This window comes from Drosophila yakuba, chromosome X, assembly GCF_016746365.2.
Source record: "Drosophila yakuba strain Tai18E2 chromosome X, Prin_Dyak_Tai18E2_2.1, whole genome shotgun sequence".
Taxonomy (NCBI): Eukaryota; Metazoa; Arthropoda; class Insecta; order Diptera; family Drosophilidae; genus Drosophila; species Drosophila yakuba.
The window spans coordinates 23,170,041-23,187,379 of NC_052526.2; the positions used below are offsets into that span (position 1 = coordinate 23,170,041).

The following is a 17,339-nucleotide window of genomic DNA, read 5'->3' on the forward strand; positions in this document are numbered from 1 at the left end:
TAAGGTCAGGCGGAAAGTGCTGACATCGAAGATTTTCCGGCGAGCTAGATCTTAAAAGTTTCAGCTTTCATTTGATCGTTAACACGATGAGATGGCAGTTGGCAATTATGTGGCTCTACGTCTCGGCGTTTGCAACACCTGTCATAAAATGGCGCCGTCAAATAGTGACGCCGAAGCACTTGATGGCTCCACCTTTGTCACCCATATCACAGGACAAAGTGGTGGTCACCCCGCAGAAGCTTCGAGAAGTGGCTGACTTGAAGGCCATGATCCAAAAGGCCGTCGACGAGAATTCTTACGTGGTGGCCGCTGCTCCATCACAGGTGAGTAATCAAAGTAATTCCTGTGAATGACTTTAGAACTTAATTTAGAAGTAAAGCGGAAGTGGTCTTTAGGACGATTTATTTGGATTTCTTGTACGAATCAATAATAAGTCTGATACTCCGAACAATTACAAACTTTTAAAATTTCAATGAATATGTGAAATAATTAAAAGTCTCAAATTATATACGCCTCGAATAAGATATACCAGTTAAGTTATACTAAAAGAAGTGTGTGGAAACTAGGACTATACCTTCCTATTGTTTCCAAGATCTCGACGATCATACGAACGAACTGGCGACTAAACAAACAAACGATCATGGCAAGATCAACGTCCAAGTGTTTGTGATAATGTTGTTATATGGCTTAAAGGATCGGAAACGCGTTCTTGAATATATTATAACATTTTACTATAGGAGTAACGGAATGGAAATGATTTGGTATAAAATGTACAAAGTGTTTATAACTGTCACTTTGTTAGTCGCCATGTTTTTAGATTTCTTTTGCTAACTAATTGTATAATTTTATTATTACCACGTTTTACCAGGATTTTCTGGCAACACTGGGTGGAAATTGGAGAGCACCTTTATCCTTGCCTTATTCCTGGACTCCGCCAGCCTTTAATCTTACCATACTTTGGCCTGGATTCGGCTAACAACATGCAACAGCATTGATAACAGTTGTAGCTCATAGTATTAGTCCGCATTAATGGTCGAAAAGGTGCGGAAATCGCATAAGCTTCGAACCGCGCCTCTTAATGTACTGTAAAGCGAGAGATCAAAAGGAGGTTATTAATTAAACAAAACTCAAGCAGTAACTAGCAATTGTTAAGCTTTTATTGTTCATTCAATCGACATAAAATAGGGGAGAAACTACAGAACGGCGGTATGGTTTAGCGAATATCTGTTGTCTTTTTTGTCACGAATTGATTATGAATCTTTGTCCTGTACAAAAAAAACATCTTAAACCACTACCTAATAAATAGATTTAGCTATATATGTAAGGTACCGTGAACATGAAAAAGCTCTAAAATATATGTTTATGTGTGGAATAGCAACTGAAAATAAATTGCATTTCATATGTTAATGAAGACATAAACTATCATGTATGTTCTATAAGTAGGACATGTTCATTCAAATATATCAATATACATATGTAGTATATGTATGGGTAAATCGTATATAGTAGCTAAATATATATTATGTATTTACGCAATACAGCATTATGCTTATTGTTTAAAAACATTTTTTCTAATGCGGCTTTATAAGTTTTGTTCCCATTGCGATGAAAAATCAAAACAAACAAAAAAACAATATACATAATTACATGTTAGGATAGTCGACTATCTTATGACTTTTTCGCTGCCCAGCACTTTGCGCCTCACCATTTTACTGTATTAATAACCAAGATTTGGTTCATTTGAAATAATATCTTATAAAGTCTAGGAAATCTAGCTTCGGCAAGCCGAAGCGTATGTAAAAGTGCTGTTACATACGTTTTATAATTATAATTCCCCATTTCCCATTTACAATATGAGTAACGGGCTGAAGATATAAAGATGTAGATAGTGCCGGGAGACCTATCGACATGTGTAGTTATCTATGAGTAATTAAGTTCTTCTTTAAACAGTAATTTTTTGAAAGATTATCATATTGATTGGTGTTAAATGATAAAATAATTTTAAATTTGTATTTAAAGAAACATGTAGAAGTGAGCGTGATTTCCAGATTTTTCTTGTTAGGTTCCAGCACCCTAGCTCTGAATCTATTATAACCTTTTATTCTAAGATTAACGAGTGTAGTTGAGATGAACAAAAATAATTTCTATTAATATTTACCAAATTCTAAGAAAACTGTACTTATTTCACTTTATCAGTTAAAAATGTAAAAGACAAAGTATTACAAATGGATAATTACATGTGTATCAAAAATTAATGTTATAAGTGTACATTTCAAATGAATTATAGAATTTCTTTTAAAGCAGACGAATGGAATGTTCGTAACTTATAATTGTTCGTAGCTGAAGTGTAGTGCTGGGCTCTGAAGCAATGCAAACTCAATACAATTAAGTTGGTTTGAAGTAAGTTAAAAGTAGAACGTGAAATATAAAAATCTGGTAAAATAATGAACGAGATAAGCTGCAAAGTCTCAAAAAGGTTTGTTTTCATCTATGTGTCCTGAAGATGATGAAGTCTGGCCTCAGTCCGTCAACAATAATACTAAATACGGAACTAATATGGCTCACTACATGCTAGCACAACGGGTGGTTAGTCTCATTGTTGCACGATGTTTAAAAATATTTGTTAATAAGCAGTGATTCATACGCGGATGTCGAATGAGCTAATAATTAAATCGAAACTTGAACTCAAGCAACTGGGACATCTAAAGCGAATCCGATTGTCCCTGTTGTCCAGATGACGATGTTGCGTATATGGTCGTTACTTCTTGGCCAGGCGGCTGGAGGTTCTCTAGCGACTGTTCCAACTCCTGCGGATGATGCTTCGGCTGCTGATGGAGATGTTCGGAATGGGCGTGGGATCATACATAGGGTTCATATTTAGGTCTTATCTAACCTCATCGATGTCCTCGCCTTCCGAAGAGCTGCGTATTGTATTGTATTGTGAGTTACGGCTGCGCAGCATACGCAGAAAACTGCCCACGGCAAAAATAGTACGGCGGTGCCGATGAAATATACCCTGGTATAAGGCCTCTCGTAATGTCTTCCTGTCCTCTACATCCACCGATGACGTTATCGACGTTTGATGCGGCAACCGTGCTGGGAACACAGAAAAAAAAAAAAAAATATATATATATATATATATAAATAAAAGACAATTCATAATAAAGTGAGCGAGCCATAAACCGTAAACAGAAATAATGAATAAATGCGATAAGAAGACTTTCACACATATAAATATTCTGGAAGTAAGATTACTGGCGCAAGCATTTGACGTATGTACAGGGAAATGGGTGATTGAATAAACAAAAAAGAGGGCAAAAGCAATAGCCTTTCTGATAAGGTACCTTTTAGAGAGTCGAATTTTCAAGGAAATTGTATGTATAACTAAGTTGTAATTTAATAAAAATATAATGTAACAGATGCAAAATTATTAAAGTATTGATTGAAGAATACACAATTTCGTATTGAAACATTAAGATTCGTACGTTTCAACGAATTTATTTTTAAACCAAGCAAAGACATTTATAATTTCAACTTTTTTGTTTCAAGCATAATTATTAATAGTAATCTTTAAAAAAAACATATTCAAATATTTACCAAAATTTATATTTTTGTTTTCTTTATTTATTACTTATGAGCTTGATCAAAAGAATAAACAATTTAGTCATGTCCATCGGATACACATATGTATGTTTATAGGTTGTTTGGCAACTTAGTTTAATAATTGTTTTAAAGGTATAAATCGGATAGTCCCATTTGCACACTCTTGGTTCGCTTAGTAACTAGGTGGATTACAATAATAATGAAATAGTAATGGAAAAACCATAAAAAATTGTTTGATTAAACTAGGAGATACCCTTTATTGAGCTTATGGAATGCGAGACCGATGGAGATATCCAAGCAGATAGTGACAAAGTTCCGAGATTGCACACAAACATTGTGATTGACCTTGAAAAAATTCTATTTTTAATGGTCCGCATGGTCCTAAGTCGCGGATCAGTGAAATTATCTGTTTTAACGGTAAGTAACTATTTTTATATTCATTTTTGTTCAGTTTATATTATAAAAGCTTTGTATATACTTTTAGGTCTTACTTAATCCTTGATTTGAGTTTATTATTTTTATTCAAGATCTTGTTGTTTTTGAAGCTGATTATACGGATGGACAGACGGACATGGTCAGATCAATTTGGGTAGATCAATACATGTAGATCTACATGTTAAATATGACAAATCTAGTATACCAATATACCAAATAATTGTAAAAAACAAATAAACGAACAAGTTTTCATAAACAATCCCAAATATTTTTTATTTTTAAGAATTTAAAAAAATAAAATATCAAAGAATGATCACACTGTTATACCTAATTCTTGTTATACTTAAATTGGGTATACTAACCAGCTATCGGTGACTTGGGCGATTTAAGTGAGTATTCGTCGAGGTTCTTGCCGCCAAGATCTAGTTTGAGCACCTTCTTGGTTAGCTGTTGGGTGGCCGCTTCCATGTTAGTGGTCCTTTCTATCTTGATATCCACGTTTCGCTGGCTGACGGCACTTTTGGTGGGAATGGCCTCTATTGACCCCGACGATTCCGTTGTTGTTGTTCCTTTGGCCGCATCCGTCATGTTGTTGTTTGTGATGTTATTAATGTTGCCCGCACTTGGGTTGATTTTTAACGTCTTATGAATTAGGTTCTTTTGAGTATCCCTTGAATGCGGCAGACAAGAAACACTGTCATCTAGCGCCGTCTGTCCAGCCCTTGTTGTTGTGTTGTCCTTATCAGTATAATTGTTATTAACCACCGTGTCTTGTGTAGCACCAACAAATGATGGAGACACAGCGGTACCAGTGCTGTTGTCGACCCCGCTACTGCTACTGTTGCTTTCAACGACGTCGGCAGCGACAACAGCAACAACCATTGTTCGAGCTTCGCTATTTTCCTATTTGTTTTTTTTTTATTTTTTACTAACCATATAAACGATTTCCGCTGAGGTGCGCGCGCTTTTGCAATCTGTTCGGTTCGGTTGTCGGTTTCGCTATCGTTTTTTGTTCTATTCGATTTAATGCGATTTCATTCGATTTAATTGTCGATTGTATTTATATATATTGATTCTATGTCGCTTTCAGATCAAGGTTCGGTGGTCTGGCTTCATTGGGTATCTGCAGTGTAACAATGTCGAAGCTGGTGCTATGTAGAGCCACCTGTTGAGCGGTGCAGTCAGTGAGCGTAATCTGGGGCAGGGTCAGTGTCAGTTGCTTCCTGCGGCAATTGTTCTCCCCAATACTCAGGTAGCTTAGATTGTCGATGATCTCATAGAGACGTCGTTGGTCGGCGGATGTAAGTGCGACTTGGACAGCAGCTTCGCTAGTTGCTGCAGTCTGTGTGGTTTTTAATGTGTGTTCTATAGTTGGTTCATCTAATTCTGAAGTTGTACAATCGAACTTATAATAATCACACATGCTAGTAAGCTGATCAGCTGTGTTCGATTCCAGCTCTGAGTTGAAGTCCAAGTTGTCATCCGAGCATTGCTTTTCTGCTAGATCCTTTTGCTTCACTGTTCTTATGTTCACCCAAATGCCGGGGTCGTCCGCTTTTTTCTTGGCCTTGAGCAACGTCACCAGTCGACTGGCCAACTTTTGAACCGGACTCTCGTCACGCTGCACTTCGTCGAAGAGTAAGCCCGTCGCCGGCCTTATTGTATTACGCTGTCGCTGGCCAATCGATTGCAGGTACTTTATGTTAGCCTGCAACCCCCGTTCGTAATAGCTGCTGCCCAGTTGCAAATAACCGTAGAAATTCACTGGTAGTTTCTGTTGTGGGCTTTCCGCGCAACGGTTATTAATATTTATCTTATAATTGAGACGGCCACAGTCGCTGGTTTGGCTTCCGTGCGCTGAGGCCACCGGCACCTCATCACTGGTGCCGATTTTGCTGTTCCTTCCCCATGGAATCCGGTGGACCAGGTGACGTAGCTGCTCGCAGCTTTGAGCACTTCTTATCCGACGCACGGCGTCGTTGTAGGTCTCGTCCGAAGGTTTACCAGAGCACACTGACCGTCGGCTGCGGGACGCATACGTAGTATCGTCGGATCTGTAATTAGTGGAAGCACCAATTAGTCAGTGGGGTATATTTGTACATATACATGTACAATACAAAAATACAAAACGTACGTGTTTGCATTTGCCGTTGTAATTAATGTTTTGTATGGTTTGTTGTAACTTAAAGCCCAAACTATTACCTATAGCTGGTCAGAGGTTTTATGTATGTATATATGTATGTATAGTTAACAAAGTCTTAGGAATTTGCATTTCATATCTCCAATCAAAGAAAAACACCACATAACGATGTAGAAATCTAGTAAAACAACTTTTGTGAGAAAAAAAAAAAAATTTTACAAATCTATATTTTACATCTACATATAAAAAATCGAAGTATCTCATTTGAAGTCCGCAGGGGACAAGATCGCTAAATCGCGACGCGCCGAGATTTTTTTTTTAATTTCTTCTTATTCTTCTAGGGAACTTTGGGCTTCTACGAGAACCTGCTCGTTCTTGTTGAGCGGTTCTTCTCCATGTTGCTCTTGGCCTTCCTACCCTCCCGCTTCCTTGGGGTTTCAGTCCAGTGCCATCCGTACTATGCTACTAGGGTTTCTCCTGAGAGCATGCCCTGTCCACATCCATTTCTTCTTCCTTATTTGGGTGTGTATCGGGGCTAGCTTGTTACGCGCCACAGCTCTGTGTTGGCTATTCTGTTTGGCCAGAATATCCCACATATGATTTTCAGGCATTTGTTGCTGAAAACCTACAGTTTCTGCGTTACTTTCTTCGTTGCGAGCCATGTCTCACTTCCGTATAGCAGTATGGATTTCACACACGCATTGTAGATCCGGAGCTTTGTATGCCGGCTTATTTCTCTGTTTCTCCAAATGCGGTATAGTCTCCCAAAAGCTAAGCGGGCTTTGCCAAGACGACTCGAGACATCATCATCCACTCCTCCATTGTTGAATATTATGGTGCCAAGGTATGGGATTGGTTGACGAACTCGATTGGGTTCCCATGTATGATGATGTTTCCTTGGTTGGAGTGGGTGAATTGCATAGCTTTTGTTTTTGCTAAGTTTATCTCGAGTCCGACGCTGCTGGCTATCCTGACGAGGTTATCAAGAGCGATTTTCTTCACTATTAGATACACGCATAAGGGGGCACATAAATATGTTGATAAAGCGTGCCTAATAAATACGATTTTATATGTAATACTTTCTTAGTTTAATAAAAATCCTTTTTCGTCACAAAAGTTTGTCAGGTCTTTTACATATTAAAGTTGTTAAACTCCTTACTCGCAAAGTAAAAAGGTTTTCAAAATTCTTTAAAAGGTACGTAACTGGTGGAAGGAATTGTCTTCGACTCTTTAGAGTATATAAATTCAGGATTCTTTTTTTTTTGTATTTTAGGATGTGTGTTTATTTATATTGCTTAATATTCTATTTAAGAATGTTTCTGAAACATTTTAGCTTTGTTCTGATATTGCAGAAATTCTAAACAATTTTTAGGGAGTGCGTATCTCCACTGGAGTAGATATCTCGACAGCTAAAACAAGGTTGACACAAAATTTCGATTAAACCAAATTAAAAAAATGTATGTTAAACAGTGTTGACACCGAAAGCCAACTGCCTGCAGCAGCTGCAATTCAGTCATTAAGCATGAGGAGGCCATAGCCACGTAACTTGAGCTGTAAAGATGTGTCGTATTTGTGACATATTTATGGCAGCACCTGGTAAACAGGTCCTTCCTTGAAGCCCTCATATATAATGGTAAATTGTCAGTATGCTTTATCCACGCACAATTAAAATAACAGCAAACCTGGGAAAGTAGTGCACATGAGTTGGCAACACATCGCGAAACTGCGCATATCCTGACGCTAATAAGGCGGGAACCCGAGATTTTTTCACCGAGGGTATCCTCTTTCGTCGCCGATGTCCTAAATTTCGGGATACACATCCAGATCCAAGCTGCTGCTGCAAATGGTGCTGTAACTTGTAATCCCTATAGTGGTTGGCTACTTCGTGACAAAAGCGATCCGGCCAAAAGCACTTTGTATTGTACTCTTTTTTCATGGTCATCCGGGGAAAAAACTGGCTTCCACCGCCCAGCGCAACGCCCTCTACAACCAAGCCGACAGAGGAGCACATGCCTCAGGCCTTTGTAAAATTTGACGGCATCAAGACGACAGCCGACAGACGGGATAATAGACCGCTTAACCCGCTTCAAGCCAACTTGCTCGTCGAAGCCAACAATGTGAACTACGTGGGTTGACATTGATGACTCCTCCTCGTCGCTTATTGTTTTGGGATATGATGAACAAGGCATAGCGCATCTAAATTGCTCACCAATGGGTCCTTCAAATTATGTACATTTATTGAACAACCGAACAATACAAATTCAGTTGGCAACAGCCGTTTGCGGTTATTCGTTATCACGTCAGGTCTCGATTTGTTTTCGTTTGTTTGACATCGCATTGGAGTTGAAAAAGTAACGGAAGGCTGAATTGTTGGGTTTCTGAGCGGAAACTGCTTATACCCTCCAAAATTAAAAAGCCACTTAAATATTTATATACAATAAAACAATTTCGGTACACAATAAATTGTACATCTTGTGTTTGATTCTTAATAAAAAAAATTTATTTTTATAATGTAATCAATAGTAACGAATTCTTCAGTAATCCAAATTAATAGCTAAGTATAGTTCCCCCACTGAGAAAACGATAATCAAGAAAATATTTTTTATCTGACTGCCAATTCAGTATTAATCTGTACACGACAATTCGGAGTAGCACAAATTTCATTGAAAGGATCCCGATAAACACAACCAACCGTACCCCCTTGCACATTCGTTGCCCCCTTTCACTTTCACACCCAACAATCCAAACCCGCTTAGTAGCGTTCATGTCGTCAACCATTGTAACTGGAACATCTTTTGCATACACCAACCCCCTTTTTACCAGACCAATTTGCATATCTCGACTCACGATAACGACAATGAAATACGACATAACGAACAATGTCAAAAGCCGTTAGTAGAATTGTGGGATAGGTCTAGGGTTACACAATCTACGAACAAAAACTCACAACTAGTCGACAGCTCCAATAGTGACTCCCCGTAAATATTGAATTGATGTGCAGCACATATAATTCCCGTCGCTCATAGAATAAAAAAAGTACCGTCATTGGCCAGATGTCTATATATATATATCAAACAAAAACACCTTTAACAAGAGAGAAGACTATAGTCAAGTTCCCCGACTATTTGATACCCGTTACTCAGCTAGTGGCAGTTCGAAGGAGAGTCTTTAACACCGACAGTTTTTGGCGGTTTGTGGGCGTGAGAGTGGGCGTGGCAAAAAGTTTTTTGGCAAATCGATAGAAATTTACAAGACCAATACAAAAATGAAAAAATATCAAAACATTTTTCAAAAGTGTGGGTGTGGCAGCTTTGGGAGGTTTGTGGGCGTTAGAGTGGGCGTGGCAAAAACTTTTTTGGCAAATCGATAGAAATTTACAAGACCAATTCAAAAATAAAAAAAAATATTAAATTATTTTTCAAAAGTGTAGGCGTGGCAGTTTTGGGCGGTTTGTGGGCGTTCGAGTGGGCGTGGCAACATGAATCGAAAAACTTGCGCTGCGTCTATGTCTCTGGAGTCTGTATGCCTAATCTCAACTTTCTAGCTTTTATAGTTCCTGAGATCTCGACGTTCATACGGACAAACAGACGGACATGGCCAGATCGACTCGGCTATTGATCCTAATCAAGAATATACACTGGTAGGCACAATTATTTTGACAAAATGTTCTTTCGTGTTACTCCGTACTCTTTGATCAGCTTGAAATCAAATTATTGCTTCTTTTTTTTTATATGCTATTTATGAAGTTTTGCGCACTCTTTGAACGCTGCTGATTAAAGAGTACTGAGGAACACGAATGAAAATTTTGTCAAAATAATTGTGCCTATCAATGTATATACTTTAAATGGTCGGAAACGCTTCCTTCTGCCTGTTACATACTTTTCAACGAATCTAGTATACCCTTTTACTCTACGAGTAACGGGTATAATGAAGACGGACAGAAGTTTTAACAAATAAAGTGATATTTTTAAATAAAGCATATTTATTTCTATAATTATTGACAAATTTCTAGTTAAATTATCTTTGTTTTGTTCTGTGGTACATTTCCATTAGATTAAATGTTATAAAGGCAAACGAGAACATTATAGTCGACTCACTCGACTATCGTCACTCGACTATTGCCACATCCTAAAATCGGTGAAAAAAAAATATAGCCAAGTCATAACAATTTTTAAAAACGTATAAAAGGGTATACTAGATTCGTTGAAAAGTATGTAACAGGCAGAAGGAAGTGTTTCCGACCATATAAAGTATATATATTCTTGATCAGGATCAATAGCCGAGTTGATCTGGCCATGTCCGTCTGCCCGTCTGTCTGTCCGTATGAACGTCGAGATCTCAGGAACTACAAAAGCTAGAAAGTTAAGATTAAGCATACAGACTCCCAAGACATAGAAGCAGCGCAAGTTTGTCGATTCATGTTGCCACGCCCACTCTAACGCCCACAAACCGCCCAAAGCTGCCACGCCCACACTTTTGAAAAATGTTTTGATATTTTTTCATTTTTGTATTAGTCTTGTAAATTTCTATCGAGTTGCAAAAAAAACTTTTTGCCACGCTCACCCTAACGCCCACAAATTTAATCTCAAGTTTCTAGCTAATATATGTAGTTTACGAGATCTCTATGTCCATACGGACGATGGATATGGCCGATGGTTCTGGTCAAGACCGGTCACATTTTTTTTGGTCGAAAAAGCTTCCTTCTACCTCTTACATACTCTACGAATCTAGTACACTCCTTTTCCCTACGAGTAACGGGTATTATTAGCGACATCACTATGCGAAATTTGACCACTTTTTCTGGTCAAAATTAATAACTCAAGAACGTAGAGAGATATTTAGTGAGTGTAATAATATAATATTCATATGTATATTAAATTATTTTCCAAAAAAATAATAATATGAAAATTTTAAAAATTCAATATTGCTTTGGGTTTTAGGACTTCACGTCTTAAAAATTATAAGATCTCCTAAAATCGAAAAAAAAAAGTGTAAGTGTAATTAAACAATTATCTAAGCAAGAATGAATAAAATAGGATACAATATAAAGAAAATTTTGTTGATGGTAGTTGTTGGGCTCATTTAAATCACTTTTATAAAATAAGTCATAAAAAAAATGCTTTTGGTACATTTTAAGTAAATTACGGGTACAAAACGAGTTTTTTTTCTCTTGATATTGACAAACACTTAATACAAACCACACTGATTAAAGAGTCTTACAGAAATGGAATTAACGCCTTAGTTGTTATAATATTACAACTTTAGTAGGGGAGAAAAAACTAAACGTTTCAGATAATGTTCTATGTACCAGCTAATTTTTTTGTTTTGGCGGCATCTATTTAAATTTCTGGTTTGCAAAAATTTGTTAATCTTCCGACTTACAGAAAAAGGGTTTTGGTCAGAAAAAGTAGGCAAATCTCCCATAGTGCGACAGTGTGCGTCTCTCAAAAGTATGCAATGTAGCGGGGACAGAAGAATTTGAAAACGGAGAAGACAGACGAATGCCACTGAAATGAGTCTTTAGCCATGCACAGATAGTTGCCTTGGTAAGGTGTATGTGCGGATGTGAAAGGGATACAAACACACACAGTGTTTGTTCTACTTTGAAACACAAAACGGCGTCAGTGTGACACACTTATTGCGCCTTATCACACACACACAGGTAGATAGGGAGAGTGGCGCACGTACGCTATTATTTTTCACTAGCTTGTCGGTCAATAAACCGTCAGGGACAAACAAGAAGGAGGACAAAAAACTAAGCATTAACCGGCTACAGGACCTGTAACTTTTAATATTTGCAGTGAATAATGTATTATCTAGAATGCCAAAAAAGAAATCTAGCAAAAACGAACGTATTGATTACGAATGCTTACTCCAAATGTACCGCTAAACCACCCAACAACAGCTGGTGGGTCCTGCGTCTGTGACTGTGTCGCTCTCCAGAAACACGCACATGTGTATGTGTGTTGACAACTTCGTTTTGCACTGGTTCTAAGATCTCTACTACCTGGGCAATTAAATCAATTGATTTAAATGTTATATACTAATACTAATTCCGAATCTTCCTCAAAATATATTTCGGATAATAAATGCGTTTAGTTTCGTTTGATTGCCACGCTTGATTGTTTAACGTTTGTTTTAAAACTTTTTTTGACACTCCGCCAATGTGACCGTATACTGACACTTAAAATACACCCATTTATATACCAATCTATTCTGGGTATTCCTTAATATGTGATATTGTTGTAGTGTTGACAAATAAACTTAAAAAAAGACTGAACCAAAACAAAAACAGCTGATCATCGAGAAAGACGAAAATTAATTATTCCAAAAATGCATTTGAACTCTGAAAAATTTCAAAATCAGGGCTTAAAAATCATCACCGCGTCATGGCGCGTGCACTCGCTCGCCTCTTTATTGTCACAAAATAGATGCCATGATCACTCAACGTCCCCTAAATCATGCTCAATTGTCTGTTTTAAATAATACCAGTATATATCAAGTCTATACTTGCTGTTGGAAATGTACCGGCGATAGGCCACAGTCATCAAAGTTCCCGATTGCCAACGAAAAATTAAGGACTTCATTAGTTTTTCTGGTAACACATTTTGCCACAAGTAAATTTACTCATTTTGTACCAAACATCGAAAATTTGCAAAAATTTCTGTGTAATTCTCTGAAAAATGTTCAATGGAGTTGTTTTTTCTGTGATTTATATTTACATATGTAGGTGTTACTTAAGTGTCTAGTAATGGGGATGATGTGTCTAGAGGATTTCTGGTTGATATCCTGGGCATTCCCCGACTATCGCCCATATACGTATATATGTGCAACTGTTATTATTATAATCAGCTGAACGTACTTTTAAGACTACTAATATAATAATGGAAATAGTTTTTCTTAGGTCAAAACTCAAATATAATAATAAAATATGTAATGCCATATTACCTATTAGGCAAAAAATAAGTACCGTTTAGCTTGCCTATTTAAAGTGTGTCGTAGCCGAGCCTTTCAATTAAATATTATATTGCGTTTGAACTGTACAGCAGCCTAGAGCTTGTTAAATTGTTTAAAATATCACATATATTTCTCTCTGTTAACAACATTTATTTTATCAGTGTATACGTGTGTACGTGCAGAAGAATGTTGAGGTGGGAACAAGCTATAATATATATTCTTCTGCTTATATATATTATTTATTGATTTAGTTAATTTTAGTTATTTGAAAATCATTTGCGATATTTTTGCTTTAATTAGTGTCCACTGATCTAAGCGTTCGACATACAAATCTCAGCAAGTCTTGCGATTGTTATGGTCAGGCCCGCAAAGTGATTTGGCGATGACATATCGCAGTGTCATTCAATTAATCGTCGATATCAAAGCCGCATTGCAACTTCTAAAATAAATAATACTTCTAAATAAGTAAGCGGTCTCCAAGCGGTGCTTTAGGCGATTGCGTAGCGAATCCACCAGCAAGAAATCCACCGGAAAAAAGGGGCATTTCTGAGCCAAAAGCATCGCAAGCAGGACACAAGCAAAAAGGGCGAAAGAGTGGAGGGAAATACAACGCCTATTAGCAACGACCGGAAGCTAAAGCAATGTCGTCGGCTAGGGACCTTATCAAAATCGACATAGTAAGCTAAGCACGGACTTTTTGTGGATAGTAACAACATATTTTTATTCATCAATCCACAAGGAATGGGGTATGGAGCGCCTGGTGCGGGCTCAGCAAGTGGTGGAGTTGCGGCCCTTTGACATCGAGTCCTGGAGCGTCATGATCCGCGAGGCTCAAACACGCCCAATCCACGAAGTGCGCAGCCTTTACGAGTCGCTAGTTAATGTGTTCCCGACGACCGCTCGTTACTGGAAACTATACATTGAGATGGAGATGCGCAGCCGGTACTACGAACGCGTGGAGAAACTTTTTCAGCGCTGCCTAGTCAAGATTTTGAACATAGACCTCTGGAAGCTCTATCTTACCTACGTGAAGGAAACCAAGTCGGGTCTCAGCACTCACAAGTAACTGTTCTACCACATTTAAATCATTCATATAATTTAAAAATCTTAGCGGCTATTATAATTTTCTCCAAACGTTTGCAACGCAGTGAATGAGATATTTCCGTACTCCATTACTTTTAAGGATCTAAAGCAGATATTGCCCCACTACATTACTTTTAGCGATCTTATCAATCTGGTGTTACAGTTAAAACTAACACCCCCAATGAAAAGCTTATACCTGAATGTATTTCTCATTTTATTTTTTAACATATTGCACTTAACTCTGTTTTTAGAGAAAAAATGGCCCAGGCTTATGATTTTGCACTGGAGAAAATCGGTATGGATCTACACTCGTTCAGCATTTGGCAGGATTACATATACTTTCTGCGTGGCGTTGAAGCAGTGGGCAACTATGCTGAGAACCAGAAGATCACAGCCGTACGTCGCGTCTATCAAAAGGCGGTAGTCACACCCATCGTGGGCATCGAGCAGTTGTGGAAAGATTATATCGCCTTCGAGCAAAACATAAACCCTATAATATCGGAGAAAATGAGTCTAGAGCGATCAAAGTAAGTGTTATTCGCAGTGTTTGCCAGATGTTCTTTCTAAAGTCCGATTTTGAACCAGGGATTACATGAACGCCCGCCGTGTTGCCAAAGAGTTGGAATACCACACAAAGGGTCTTAATCGCAACCTGCCAGCCGTCCCACCCACGCTCACAAAGGAGGAGGTGAAGCAAGTGGAGCTGTGGAAGCGCTTTATCACGTACGAGAAGTCGAATCCGTTGCGCACTGAAGACACGGCCTTAGTCACCCGTCGCGTCATGTTCGCCACGGAACAATGTTTGCTGGTGCTCACCCACCATCCGGCAGTGTGGCACCAGGCCTCCCAATTCCTGGACACCAGTGCTCGCGTGCTCACCGAGAAAGGCGTGCGTACTAGAGTTGAAAACATTTCACCTATTCTCTGCGTTCCTGTAGTGAATCAAATAGAATGGGTTTTGGCATTTGCTTGGTGGTGGGCAAAAGTCAAAATCAAAAAACGAACCAAATATAGTCTCTTGTTTGCTGAGAAGTGTCGCCCCTCGAGTAAAGGAGCACGCAGTGGCACAACACAGATGCCTTTCCATGGCTTGCTCCGTTGCCCCTGGCCAGGCCGCATGCGTTTTACTTTTCATAACTAAGTCAAACTTTTGTGTATTTAAATGTTTAATTCATAATTAAAAACTTTGCAGGACGTCCAGGCGGCAAAGATTTTTGCGGACGAGTGCGCTAATATACTGGAGAGGTCTATAAACGGCGTGTTAAACCGGAATGCGTTGCTATATTTTGCCTATGCGGACTTTGAAGAAGGACGGCTAAAGTACGAGAAGGTGCACTCCATGTACAACAAGCTGTTACAGTTGCCAGACATTGATCCCACATTGGTAGGAACAAAAATAATAAATATGTTTGATTAAACATTTGATAACAGAGATATGAAATACTCCAGGTCTATGTTCAGTACATGAAGTTCGCCCGTCGTGCTGAGGGGATCAAGTCGGCCCGTAGCATTTTTAAGAAAGCTCGGGAGGACGTACGGTCGCGTTATCACATTTTTGTGGCCGCTGCTCTAATGGAGTACTATTGCTCCAAGGACAAGGAAATCGCGTTCCGCATCTTCGAGCTGGGACTAAAGCGTTTTGGTGGCAGTCCAGAGTACGTAATGTGCTACATTGACTACCTGTCCCATCTGAACGAGGACAATAATACGCGGGTCCTGTTCGAACGGGTACTTAGTTCTGGCGGTTTGTCGCCGCACAAGAGTGTTGAGGTTTGGAATCGCTTCCTCGAGTTCGAGTCTAATATTGGGGATCTTTCCAGCATCGTTAAGGTGGAACGTCGCCGTAGTGCCGTATTCGAGAACGTGCGTTCTTCTACTACTTTATTTAAGAAAAATCGTATAATAATTTTTTTTAAAGCTTAAAGAGTATGAGGGTAAGGAGACCGCCCAGCTGGTTGATCGCTACAAATTTCTGGACCTATACCCATGCACCAGCACCGAGCTGAAGTCCATAGGGTATGCTGAGGTGCGTAACCGTGAAATTGATTTATTTATATATATAAACTCATTGAGACAGTTTTTTAAAAATTTTCTCATCGAAAAAGAAGGAGCAAGATCATTTAATTCTATAAGTGCGAACAAGAAAGAGATAGTCAATACATTGATTTTTTTTTAAAACACTTGATTTATCACAAATTGCTTTTAAAAACGTAGTAAGTAAGATTTGTTCGCTTAATTACTTTATTTTTCTATAAATATAAAATCGAATTTTGTACAATGTTTTTTATAGTTTTTTCTTTATTTATGAACTATTAGCTTTTAACTATCAATCTCTTTGTGCAGTATTCCTTTCCTTATTGTTGGCACATTCTTCACAAAATATTTGTCATAGCTTACTTTTCTTAATTTGAAGACTTCCCTTTTTGCAGAATGTGGGAATTATACTGAACAAGGTGGGTGGTGGAGTTCAAAGCCAAAGCGCCGGGGAAGTCGACACAGATAGCGAGGCAGCGCCGCCGTTGCCACGTCCGGATTTTTCCCAGATGATTCCATTCAAGGCGCGCCCGTGCGCTCATCCTGGTGCCCATCCACTTGCAGGCGGTGTATTTCCGCAACCGCCAGCTCTGGCCGCCTTGTGCGCTACCCTTCCTCCACCGAACTCCTTCCGCGGACCCTTCGTCAGCGTAGAGCTACTCTTTGACATCTTTATGCGCCTCAATCTTCCGGACTGTATGTGATCCTTTTTTAAAATCTATTTTACTAACTTTAAACAATTATCCCGCATTTTAGCTGCACCCCAACCGAATGGAGACAACGAATTGTCGCCTAAGATCTTCGATCTGGCCAAGTCGGTTCACTGGATCGTGGACACAAGTACGTATACGGGAGTGCAGCACAGTGTTACGGCAATTCCTCCGCGCCGGCGACGACTGCTGCCTGGGGGCGATGACAGTGACGACGAGTTGCAGACCGCTGTGCCGCCCACCCACGATATATATCGCTTGCGGCAGCTAAAGCGTTTCGCCAAGTCCAATTAAGGATCGTTGAACAGACAGACTTCCACTTATTTCTTTCAATTAATGCACTTATAACAAATACAAGTAAAATAAACCACAAATAA

General features: G+C 38.8%; 4 protein-coding genes across 7 annotated transcripts; 2 read left to right on the forward strand and 2 right to left on the reverse strand.

Moving 5' to 3' along the window:
* Nucleotides 1–83: 83 nt before the first annotated feature.
* Nucleotides 84–2,475, forward strand: LOC6539104. Its single transcript, XM_002085970.4, has 2 exons — nucleotides 84–323; nucleotides 869–2,475. Exons 1-2 carry the CDS (start codon nucleotides 87–89, stop codon nucleotides 974–976), a joined length of 345 nt encoding a protein of 114 aa, XP_002086006.2. The 5' UTR covers nucleotides 84–86; the 3' UTR covers nucleotides 977–2,475.
* LOC6539098 lies at nucleotides 386–5,090 on the reverse strand. 3 transcript variants are annotated; one of them, XM_015189822.2, is made up of 3 exons: nucleotides 4,401–5,088; nucleotides 2,894–3,096; nucleotides 386–1,083 (listed from the first exon to the last, which is right to left on the reverse strand). In XM_015189822.2, the coding sequence occupies exons 1-3, from the start codon at nucleotides 4,918–4,920 to the stop codon at nucleotides 1,027–1,029; spliced, it is 780 nt and encodes a 259-aa protein (XP_015045308.1). In that variant the 5' UTR covers nucleotides 4,921–5,088; the 3' UTR covers nucleotides 386–1,026. The 3 variants fall into 3 exon arrangements, with proteins under 3 accessions (XP_015045308.1, XP_015045309.1, XP_002086005.1); XM_015189823.2 differs by lacking the exon at nucleotides 386–1,083 and adding an exon at nucleotides 1,136–2,828 and having other exon boundaries at nucleotides 4,401–5,090; XM_002085969.3 differs by lacking the exon at nucleotides 386–1,083 and adding an exon at nucleotides 1,136–2,825 and having other exon boundaries at nucleotides 4,401–5,089.
* Nucleotides 5,066–9,080, reverse strand: LOC6539097. Its single transcript, XM_002085968.4, has 2 exons — nucleotides 7,861–9,080; nucleotides 5,066–6,092 (listed from the first exon to the last, which is right to left on the reverse strand). Exons 1-2 carry the CDS (start codon nucleotides 8,187–8,189, stop codon nucleotides 5,114–5,116), a joined length of 1,308 nt encoding a protein of 435 aa, XP_002086004.1. The 5' UTR covers nucleotides 8,190–9,080; the 3' UTR covers nucleotides 5,066–5,113.
* A 4,370-nt stretch (nucleotides 9,081–13,450) lies between these two features.
* Nucleotides 13,451–17,336, forward strand: LOC6539101 (protein suppressor of forked). 2 transcript variants are annotated; one of them, XM_015189821.3, is made up of 9 exons: nucleotides 13,455–13,812; nucleotides 13,875–14,197; nucleotides 14,470–14,745; nucleotides 14,804–15,107; nucleotides 15,411–15,602; nucleotides 15,668–16,081; nucleotides 16,137–16,244; nucleotides 16,648–16,948; nucleotides 17,009–17,336. In XM_015189821.3, the coding sequence occupies exons 1-9, from the start codon at nucleotides 13,777–13,779 to the stop codon at nucleotides 17,254–17,256; spliced, it is 2,202 nt and encodes a 733-aa protein (XP_015045307.1). In that variant the 5' UTR covers nucleotides 13,455–13,776; the 3' UTR covers nucleotides 17,257–17,336. The 2 variants fall into 2 exon arrangements, with proteins under 2 accessions (XP_039233728.1, XP_015045307.1); XM_039377794.2 differs by lacking the exon at nucleotides 17,009–17,336 and having other exon boundaries at nucleotides 13,451–13,812; nucleotides 16,632–16,853.
* Nucleotides 17,337–17,339: the final 3 nt, after the last annotated feature.